Source organism: Notamacropus eugenii, chromosome 1, assembly GCF_028372415.1.
Source record: "Notamacropus eugenii isolate mMacEug1 chromosome 1, mMacEug1.pri_v2, whole genome shotgun sequence".
In the NCBI taxonomy this organism is placed as follows: Eukaryota; Metazoa; Chordata; class Mammalia; order Diprotodontia; family Macropodidae; genus Notamacropus; species Notamacropus eugenii.
Genome location: NC_092872.1, coordinates 12,358,286 through 12,369,978, shown reverse-complemented (window position 1 = coordinate 12,369,978; position 11,693 = coordinate 12,358,286). Strand labels below are relative to the sequence as shown.

General features: G+C 41.7%; 1 protein-coding gene and 1 pseudogene across 1 annotated transcript in view; both read left to right on the top strand.

Moving 5' to 3' along the window:
* The window catches only part of LOC140522385 (neutrophilic granule protein-like), a 4,682-nt gene extending 4,468 nt beyond the window's left edge, over positions 1 to 214 (top strand). The window contains exon 4 of the mRNA XM_072637752.1: positions 1 to 214. This exon is cut by the window's left edge and continues 29 nt beyond it. Coding sequence (XP_072493853.1) covers positions 1 to 94 — 94 coding nt within the window. The 3' untranslated portion in view covers positions 95 to 214.
* Positions 215 to 9,640: 9,426 nt separating this feature from the next.
* On the top strand, positions 9,641 to 10,627 carry LOC140533702 (RING finger and CHY zinc finger domain-containing protein 1 pseudogene; annotated as a pseudogene).
* Positions 10,628 to 11,693: the final 1,066 nt, after the last annotated feature.

Here is an 11,693-nt window from a genome sequence, read left to right as displayed (position 1 = left end):
TGAAGATGAGCTCAAATCCCTTCCACCCAATATTAGACAGATATATGACCAGGCCAGATATGACATAATAAATGGGATCTTGAGGAACTTTTGAGCAAAAGAACCAAACAGAGCCAGTGAAATGGAGAAGCTTTGGTGAATATGAAAGCTGTACCTTTACCCCTCTCCTTGTCTGCTTTGATTGGAAATAAAGAAAAGTTGCAATCAAAACTCCTCAGGGTTGTCAATTTTTACTTGACAATCTGTGTTTAGTCACAGAGATGTGACTAACCCTAGCACAGATCTGGAACTAATTTCTTTTTTTAAAAAATCAATGAACAAGCAATTTTTTTCTCTTCTTTCTACCTTTCCCTACCTTTATTAGAGAAAGAAGAAGGAATCCCTTTGCAACAAATATGAAAATAGTCAAACAAAATGAATTTCCACATAGGCCAAATCAGAAATGTGTCTCATACTACATCTTGAATCTATCATCTCCAGGGATAAGAAAGTTAGGAGGAAGGGAGGAATAAAGAGAATGAATTCAGTTTTGAATGTGCTGCTTTTAAGATATCTGTCCAGCTTGAGATGCCCAGTTGGATGCATTCAAAGTTCTTTGCCTTTGCAATGTTTTTTTATTCTATGAGTTGTACTCCTGGTTCTGCTTCCTTCACTCTGCATTGCAGAAGATGGCAGATGTTTTGGATTCAGTTTTTCAAGGGGGATGACAAGTATAAGGATGCAGAGATGATAAGATCTCTTGTACAAGGGATTACAGTGTCCCCAAGGCCAAATTCAATATGGTCGGTTAGGGGAGGACGCTGAAACACCAGAAATGTCAGGGGTATCCAGAGAGCATGAAGGCCCACGTGGCTGGACCTCTTCATAGGCAGAATAGATGGCTGCCTAAATCGTAAGTTGTGAGGAGGGAACGTTGCCAGTCTTCTTGGGCCAAAATATCTCTCTGTGACCTGCCCTCAATGCCTGAAATTCCCACCACTAAAGACAGGCTTCCGGGTCGTCTTTATTTCGCATAAAATGCATATATGTTAGACATTAGGTCAGTTGCACCCAATGAACATGAGTAGATTATTTTCTAATGCTCAACAGGCCCTGAAGAGCCTGACCCAGGATAAATATGTTGGAGGGAGGTAATGGAGAACACCAGCCTTGGGGCATTTAAGGCTAAGAGAAGCCACAGGCCTGCCTAAATCTTAGGGCCTGGAGATGGCTAGAGAGAGAGGTAAGAGTGTGTGTGTGTGTGTGTGTATGTGTGTGTGTGTATGTGTGCATGTGTGTGTGCGTGTATGTGTGCATGTGTGTGTGTGTGCATGTGATCACATTGATAAGACAGACCCTCATGGCCCTGCCTGCTACTTTCTCTGATTCCCACTCTCACAGGTCAAGTTGCTTTGCATCTTGTGCCTGCGCTCTGCCATCCACTAGTCCAAATGCCATCCCCCTTCCACCTCCCTGTCTCCCCAGAGAACAAATGAAGAGCAGACCAGTGGTACCTCAGAGAGGGACTGGCAAGGAGATCTCCTTTAAAGCTTTCTCCCTAGGTATGGTAGAAGAGGGATGTCAATCAATCAACAAACATTTACCATCTGCTCCATGTCAGGCATGGTGCTAAGTGTGGGGGAGCTTACAGTCTAATGGCAGAGACAGCATGCAAACAAATGTATACAAAGCAAGTTATATACATGATGTAAAGGAAATCATTAACAGAGGAAGGCACTGCAATTAAGGGGATAGGGAAGGCTCCCAGTAAAAGATGAGATTTTAGCTTGAAAAGCTTAAAGCAAGTCAGGGATGTCAGTAGGTGGAACAAAGGAGGTGGAAGCATTTCACTGATGCGGGACAGTCAGAGAAAACATGCCCTGGGCCAAAGTCCAATCTCTCCTTCAGACGAAATGGCCTTACACCGTGGTGGGAAGGATGTAAGTTGGACTCATTCAGCTTGGTTCCAGAGAACAGAAGCAAGAACAAAGAGGGAAGAGACAGAAGGCTTAGAGAAGCAGATTACAGCAAGAAGAAAGGACATGCGATGAGCAGATGACAGGGGGTTGACCCTCCATGGAGGTCTTCAAGCGGAGGATCACTTCTCAAGGACATTGTAGAGGGATTCCTGTTCAGGGATGAATGGATTGGACAGGGTGGTCTCTGAGTTCCCTCCTAACTCAGATCCTATGGTTCAGTCAAGACCAGAGTTAGAGCTGGAACATTTGGCTATCCTTTCATCTTCAGAGGCTGAATGATAAGGCTTCAAATCAAAATTTTGTCTGGGGATGGACCTCAGCAAAACATTCTTGGATTTGCTTGACTTAATTTCCTTCAGGCACATGTGTATTTTTATTTCAGATCCACCTTCTGGTCCCTCCTAAAGTAGGTGCAGTTGGACACTCTCTTTGGCCAATGACAGCATTATTCTCTGATGGGTTATGTATATAAGCAGTGGTCAGATTCTAGGCACTAGGACCATTCTTGCTTTCGGCTACCTGTCATCTAGTCTCTTCTAAATTGAGGAAGAAACCAAGCCCAGAAAGTTAAATGATTTGATCAAGGTCACACAGAAAGCTGAATAGGAAGCTTTGAACCCAGGTGCTCTGACTTCGGACCAATGCACCATACTGGAGAGAGGGTGCAAATAAGGGATGATTTCACAGGTCATCCTTGAAAGGGGGATGATCCCTGGTCATGCTAATTAACTCCTTCTAATAATTAATCATGACTCCATGTCTATGTGTGGGCTTTAACCAGAGGGAGAAGCTATCCAAAGCATGAGTTGAGATAAGTCCTTCAGTCATCTCTAGATCTGTAGTACTTCCCCATTTCAGAGCCCATTTCTCTTACCCCTGTTCTGGAGCACAGACCATCTTTCTTAGCTTTGGGGTTATATGTTTGCCAATGCCTTGATTTCGTGAGTGGGTTCTTTGGCAAGTTGCAGGTATCTGTGTCCTAATGTAATGTCCCAATCTAGGTAGATGTGGCCACCTCTTCCTTCTTTGTCGACCCTTGTTCCCTTCCATAGCATGAGAAGGGAGAGGCTAACAGAGCATACTAAGCAGAGAGGCTCTTAGGTTCCTCTCACCCTTGAGACCACAGCATTGTTTCTTCTAACAAAAACATAGGAGAAAGTCCTTGAGAGAAAGTTGGGGGTGGCGTGGGAGAATGAGAAAATATGAATGAAAACTAGCCTAGTAGGACCTTTGTTTTGTCCCTGCCTCACTTCCTTCTGTCTGTCTCCTTCTTTTGCTAACCTTAGCTGATGTTGCTTCTTGGTTTGTATGTGCATCCTGAACGCTGTCATTGTTTGGCAAGGATCTTGCCTGCTCGCCTGTTTTTGTAGACCCCATAAAATGTCCTGGGGACTGACCCCAGCCCAGCTGGTCCCTCCTGTTCTCTATCCAAAAAGTTCAGAAAAGAATGAAGAAGTGAACTTTCATAGCTAGATTTACCAGGTGTGAGTGTGAGAGCACTTCCAAGCACATGCCCCTGCTGCCCAAGCACAGCAGTGGGATCTGCCCTCCTTCAAACTTAGTCCAGGCAGACAGACTGGAACCAGGGACAGGACCAGGTGCTAGAAACCCAGCCTCATTAACCATTCAGAAGTTTCACAAAGGTCTTGTGTTTTTATCCTAGGATTATAGGTGTTTAGCTAAAAGGGACCTTGGAGGTCATCTAGTCCAATCCTTTTATGTCATAGATAATGAGGGGAAGGAACTCACACAAAGGTCACACAGATAGTAGGTGATAAAATTGGCTTCTAAGCTCAGGTCCACTGACTCCAAGTTAAACAATCTTTCCTATCGAGCACAGTCCCTTTCAGCATCTTCCAGGCCTATTCCTTCTTGATCTGAGTGAGGCCATACTTTTATTTTAATTAGTGAATTTATTTTTAATATACAACATTTAGTTCCACAGGCTTTTGAATTCCAAATTTTCTTCCCCTTCCTCCACAAGATGGCATGCAATACAACATAGCCTTTACATATACATCCACATTAAACATATTTTCACATTAATCATGTCACAAAGAAGAATTATAACCAATGAAATGAACTACGAGAAAGAAGAAACAAGCAAAAACGAGAGGACATAGTCTGCTTTGATCTGCATCCCAACTCCAGAGTTCTTTCTGTGGATGTGGATAGCATTTTCCATCATGAGTCTTCGGGAGTTGTTTTAGAACCTCGCATTGCTGAGAAGAGCCAAAAAGAGGCCATAATTTTGAAGAAGGTATCCAATGTCTCATTATCTGCCATGTTTTTTCTGATGCCTTGATTCATCTCAACTCTCTTTTTCCTTTGCTAACCTTGACAGATTATGCTTCTTGGCTTGGTTGTGGATGCTGAATAGCTTCAACTCAGCGTGCTGCTGCCATGGTTCTGCAAAGACATGGTCCCCAGCTGACCTGTCCTTGGAGGCCCTATAAAACCAGCTCCTGCTTATTCCTTGCTCCAGAGATTTATGCAGGGAGAAGAGGATTTACAAGATGTGAACCAAAGGACAGAAGTAACAGTATTAAGAGCAGTCAATGTTGAGGCGATATGGGAAGGTGTGAAGTCTAATACACTCTTGGTAAAGTGATGACCTGGTCCAATCATTTTGGAAAACAATATGAAGTCATGCTAGAAAAATGATCATACCTTTTGACCCATTGATACTATACTTGTACATATACCCAAAGAAGGCCAGATCCAAAGTTCCATACATAATAGAATATTCATAGCAACATCTTTTTTTTTTTGAGGTAACATAAAAAATAAAAAAAAAAAACAAAGTAGCTGTTCCTCAAATGGGCAATAACTAAACAAATTTTGCACCATGGCAAATATGAGGAATCTGGAGACCTTAGAAGACTTGTTTGAATTGATTCAGAGCAGGAGCAAGAGAACAGAACACTGTGAATATAAAGAAAAGCAGCAAGTAAAGGTGCAGAATTCAGATGAAAGCAATGACTTTGTTTTTTACTTCCCTCCAGCATCATGTCACAGTCTGGTCTTTCCTAGGTTTCTGTGCTTTGAGCAAATGGAAATATTTCCAATATTAATATTCAGCACATTTATAGATATTGCTACTTCATGAGCTTAAGAAAACAACAATGTATTATGTGGAATTTGGTTTATGTCCCAAGTTGTTGTGTGTTAAAGTAGAACTTTAGAGCTGGAAAGGATCTTGGGAGTGAGACGTCCTCTGGTTCAACTTCCCATCTGTGATAATCCCCCGCCCAAAAATTTCGAACTTATGGGACTCTCTGAGAACCATAATGCGCATTTATTGGAGGTTACCTCATCTATGGACCTTCTCTCTCTTCCCATGATTTTCTAGAAATTTTCATACTTTGGTCTATTTAGCCAGCCAGTACCACAGTATCTATGATGTCAACACTGGGAAACCAACCAGCTGCCCCTGAGCAAGAACTTGCCATATTCACACAAAGAGAACTCAGTGATGTTCGGCTGTGTCTGTGTGTGCCCTGGTGTGGAGGAGGAGAAGGACCCAGTTGTCCTACACGTCAGGGCGAAAGAAATAATTAAACATAAATGTCAATTAAAATGTTAATTAAATATAAATGCTTCCTTCCTTCCTTCCTTCCTTCCTCCTTCTCCCTTCCCCTTACAGGGTTGTTGTGGAGATCAAATGAGAAAGTATTCATAAAGAGCTTAACACAGTGCCTGGCACATGACAGGTGTTTAATAAATCCTTATTGCTTTCCCTCAGGTGATCAATTTAAAATGCAGTAAGTGACACATTTTTGGAATTGGCCAATGTGAAATTTGTTTTGCTGGAGAGTGCATCTATGTATTGGGAGCTTTATTTTTTTTATCTGTTTTTGAAAAATTGTTCAATGGGGATGTGTGGGAAGGACAGATGAAAATTAAAAAATACTGACAACCATATTGTAATGCCTACTTCATGCGGCTGATGTGAAGAAAGTTCTTTGTAAATTCTAGTGCTAAATAAACATGAGGAGAAAGAAGGAGGAGGAGGGGAGGAGAAGGAGGTGGAGGAGGAAGAGGAGAGAAGGCAGAGAGAGGAGGAAGAGAAGAAGAAGAAGGAGAAGGAGGAGAGGGAGGAAGAGAAAAGCAAGGAAAAGAAGGAAGGAAGGAAGGAAGGAAGGAAGGAAGGAAGGAAGGAAGGAAGGAAGGAAGGAAGGAAGGAAGAATGCATTTCTGACCTCAGAATCGGCTTCCCAGCAAGCATAAGCGTTCAGTTTAGAGACAAAAGAAGATAATTTGGAGAACAAAAAAAACTCCAAAAGATTTATGAAGAAAAATGGTGATCTTAAAAGGCTCTTTCAGACTGAGGCGATGGCTATGGGAGATGCCATCACAGCTGAAATAGAATATAGGAGATTAACATCTTTGATGAGAGATTAAAAAATAAACTATTGTGATATTGAAATATCAAAGGACAAATCCTCCATTTCCCCCTCCCCTCTAAAAGTCCATACTAATTGTGGGAGGCAGGTGGTATAGTCCAAATAGCCCTGGATACCCAGTCCAAGAGCCCAGACTGGGTGGGAGTCCTGGTTCCATAGCTCACTGGCTATGTGACTTAATCCCTCTGAACTTCAGTTTCTGTATCTATACATGAGGGGAGAAAATGGATTAGGAGAATCCTTGATCAATAAATTTGAGATTAGAGGATGTGAGCCTGTGTACGGTGGTATCTGAGGGACACTTACCCGTGGACTGTAGGCATCCCATTGGTGGCTTTCTGAGAAGTGACAGAGACCCATGACTTCAGATTCAGATATTAGAACTCGCTTTAAGATGATTAACTGTCTGGGACTCAAGAGGAAAAACCCTTATCTTTATGCCCATGAATATAGTAAGCGTTTAATAAATGCTTGTGGATTGACTGAATAGGAAGAATTAGAGAAGTATGAAAAGACATATGACTTGATAAGGAGTGAAGTAAGCAGAATCAGTCAAATGATGCCCCATGACTTATAACAATGTAACAACTGCCAATGCTGTGCAATTGTAATGACCTTGCCTGACCCAGAGAACAGGGGACAAAATGTATCCCCCTCCTGCCTTTGCAGTGGTTGGGAGGACTTTGGGTACATGTAATGACTGACTTGGTTGATACTAGGGGTTGGTGTGCTAAAATGCTTTTTTCTTTCTTTTTAAATGTTTGTTACAAAGGATAGCTTATTGGAGAGGGAGAGGGATACATTTGGAAATGGGGACAGAAACAAACAAGACAACAAATACAATATTTTAAAAAAAACTTGTGAGAATTCTGGCCAATGGAAACTGGTTCAATTTCTTCTTTCTCAACTATGATTAGCAGATATGATCCAGGATTATGATCAATATCACATTTGACATTAACACCGACATTGTTTCTGAACTGCTTTCAATATACCTTCTCACTTGATCCAGTCCTTAGATTCTTATAAAGCTCAGCTCAGGTGCTGCCTTCTACAGCAGAGAGAGCTTTTCTGGTCTACCGAGGGTTAGTTGCATCTCCTGACATCACCCTGCATTATTTTGTCTTTACTCACATGAGCACGTATTGTATCTTCTCAACAAAATGTCAGCTCCTGTTTTGTTTAGGCTTTTGTATCCCAAGCGTCTGGCACCAGTGCCCGTGCTTATTCAATGTCTGTCACACTGGATTCAATGAAAAGAGAAGTGCATGTATTATTTAGTATTCCTGTTTGATAGATGAGGAAACAGCCTGAGAAGGATTACATAATTACTATAATTCTACTAACTAGCATTTATATAGTGCCTGCTGTGTGCCAGTCACTGTGACAAATGCTTTAAAAAGAGGATTTCATTAATCCTCACCTCAACCCTGAAAGGTAGGTGCTATAATAATCTCTATTTGAGGAAACTGAGGAAGACAGATTAAGTGACTTGTCCAGGATCACACAGCTAGTCAATGTCTAAGAGGTGGTGGTGGTGAGAATTTGAACTTAGGTCTCCCTGAGTCCAGACCTGGAAGATAGCATTGCATCACCTAGCTGCCCAAGGTCACATAGGTTGTCAGTGGCAGAGGGAACTGAGTGAAGGCACCTTGATCTCTCATCTGGAAATCTTCCCAGTTTCTTTCTTTTCTTCTTATCCTTCCAGCCCCATCCTCCCCATGTCCTCTCCCCCTTCCCTACCTCTTTCCCTACTCACACCTAATTATTAGGCCAATTCACCCTCCTCTAGGGCAACTCTGGCCCAACTATTCACCAGGACATTGACCAATGGGGGCTCTTGTGAAGGTAAGGAGAAGCCACTGATTTCAGGATGGTCCTGACCCAGCTAGTCTGTCACTATTGGTCTTCTTCCCTTTCAACTTTATCATCCATATTGCTCACTGATCTGCTTATTAGGATGATATTTCAAATAAAGCTACTGAACTATACCTACCCTGTGCTGCTGCCAGAACAATGGTTAATTTACTCCTTTCTCTGTAGAAGGAATCCATTTAGGACAACTCATTTGTTTTATTATTGCCTAGATGTAGTCGTTCTTGTTCAAGCATTTCTCTGCTTTTCTAAATTTGTTTACTCGTTCTTTTTATAATTCTTTTCAAGATGAAAGTTAGGCAATTAGAAATGTATCATGAATTAAGATCTTTACTGTATAGAGATCATGAGTAAGAGGGAAAGCAAGTAGATAGTTGACTATACACAGTTGAACTGTGTTGCTTCATTTCTAGCTCGGAGCTCTTTGGATAGCCTGGGAATGATGGTATTTATGAATTCTATTAATGATCTGTATTTTTAACCTTTCTATCTTTACGGACATAAGAAGCAACATAGAACCAGTGTCTTTGTCATAGGCTAACCACCTCATGAGCTAATACTCTTATGAGTTAATTTTGTTATCTCCAAGTAGACAAGTCACTCTGCACAAATAACCTTTTGTTTTTCTCCCCTCTCTACTAAAGAGGTTGGGAGGGGGTGTAGAGGTGAAGACTTCCAAGGAAGATCATGCTGTGAGTTAGCCCCATTTAGTGGTGCTGGAGAGAATCCGTTTCACCCAAGGGAGTGGGAGAAAGTCCTTCTCAGCCACCTCTTGGGTTATAACTAGTTATAATGAATAATTTATTGATATTATATTCTTTTGACTAGCATGTGATTCAATATTTAAAAAATCTGTATATGTTAGTGATATTGGTGTCTAGTTCTTTTTTTTCTATTATATTCCTCTCTGGTTTGGAAAGCAGGATCATATTTATCTAAAACAAAGAGTTTGGTATTTTTAAAAAAATTCTTGTTTTTTACATGTTAGATAAATTCATTTGCACATTTATTTGGATCTGGAAGGTTTTTTTTTTTTTTAAATCATGCGAATTCTTTTATGATTTACTTAATTTTACTTCCTGAGATTAAATTATCGTTAGTTTATCTCTTTCCTATTTTGTTCTTTTGGGGAGTTTATTTTTTTAGGGTCATGTATTTCCTTTAAAAGTTTAGTTTTATTGCCTTAAAATCAGCTACAGTAAATTTCTTATCATTTTATCTATTTCCCTTAGAGCCAGCTAAGTGGTACAGTGGATTGAGAACTCAGTTTGGAGTCAAGAAGACCCGAATTCAAGTGTGATCTCAGACAGACTGCTTACTGCCTGTGTGACCCTGGCCAAGTCACTTAACCTCTGCTATCTCAATTTCCTCAACTGTAAAATGGGGATAAGAAGGGGAAGTCCGGCTGTTCGGGGAGGGATCAGTGCCCAGCGGCCCCTCGGCCAGGTGCGATCGAGCTTCTACAGCCCGGGCGATCTGTGGCTCCAGCTCCGGCTCCAGCGCGGACTCGGATCTGCGGCTGGGCTGGAGGAGGAGTAGGGGATGGCGTTGGCAGAGGTGGCCGTGGACAGCGAAGAGGCGGCGGCAGAGGGGGACGAGCGCGCCGGGGCTGCCAACACTACCGGCACAGGTAAACTTTACATCTGCCACTTATGCCAAGATGACAAAGGTCGTCCTCTGGATCGGTTTAAAGTGAAAGTGTATTGTGTGCAGTGTGGGGCAAGTTCGGAGCGCTCAACACACTTGTGAAGAACGTAGCGCTGGGTCTGGAGGGTATTATTGCGACATATGCCAAACACTAGAAGCAGTGCCATGGGGAGAAGTGTGGAGTTTGTAGGATTGGTCCGAAGGAAGAACGTTTTCACTGTTTGGAATGTAACCTCTGCTTATCCTTGAGTCTCCAAGGTCATCACAAGTGCATTGAGAAGGTCTCCAGGCAGAATTGTCCCATATGTTTAGAGGACATTCATACGTCCCCTGTAGTTGTCCATGTCTTGCCCTGTGGCCATCTTCTACACAGAGCATGTTATGAAGAAATGTTAAAAGGAGGCTCCAGGTGTCCATTAGGTATGCGCTCTGCTCTAGATCTGACTCCTTACTGGCGCCCGTTGGATGATGAAGTAGCACGAACTCCAATGGCAAGAGAATATCAGAATATGACTGTGGAAATTCCCTGCAGCGATCGCAGTGCCCGCTCCACGGTCCAGTTCTACGTATTAGGAATGAAGTGTAAGAGCTGTGAGTCCTGTAATACTGCCCAAGTTGGAAGGTGCGGAATTCTTCTGGAGCACCAGTGAGCAGCCTCTCTAGACCGCATAGAAAGGGCTGCTCCTCAAGACTCACCATTGTTTCTGAAATAAGAGACATTCCTTTGTGTCCTGTCGCCATGCTATCACAAACATTAGTGTGAGGTTTGTGGTCATGTCACAACATAACCTGTCACTCTGGGAACTTGGTGATCAGGCTGTCAATATTGTTGTCCTCCTTTTTATTATTGTGCAAAAACTGAAGCTCTTCCACTGAGTGGGAATTCCTTCAAGGTTACTTAGGACCCAGATGACATTCTGCTTTGACATTCATGTTCATTAGAATGTATAATTTCATTGCATTTCCTCTTAAGCAAAGCTATGCATTCAGAATCTATAAATAGTTCTTAATAGAACTGTGCTTAACATTAAAATTATCTTAAGGGCTGTATTGTAAGACTAGGGTTTATCTTTTTGTCTAAATAAACTTTAGGATTTTATAAAGCAGCCCCTTTTGAATGCTATAAATGCGTGTTTTAGTGTAACATCAGATAAAAAACTCTTGGCATTTCAGAAAAAAAGAATAATAGTACCCACCTCCCAAGGCTGTTGTGAAGATCAAATGAAATAATTTTTATAAAATGCTTAGCATGGTACCTGCTATATACTAGGCATTCAATAAATTCTTGTTTCCTTCCTTCCTTTTACATTAAACTTAATTTTATCTTAAAAAACTTTTCTTTTATTTTAAAAATCACAGTAGCTATTGCTTTATGAGTTTTATTGGTCATTTAAAAATAAACAGCACTTAAAAAAGAGATTGGGACTTTTGTTTCCCCCCCCTCCCCCCACAGACACACAGTCTGGGTCTGGTCGGAAGACGGTTGATTTTCAGGGAAATGCAAAGGATGTTTGTCTCTTCTGAGGAGGAAGACAAACCACAGGGTGGCACCATAAGCCTTGACTGTGTAAAACCTGATGGCAGAGAGATGTCTTACCAGAACGTCAGATTGTAGCTGGGAGGGAAGCTGCAGGAGAGATTATGAATTTCTCTGAATGATTGATGGGAATCTAGTGTCTCTTTACGGGTACCTGGGAGTTCTTTGAATCTTCTGCATTTTTTTGTGGAGTGAAATAAAAGCAATCTTCATGTGTTACCTTCAGTATTCATACAGCAGCTGAGGACTGAACATTCACATTTATGAAAA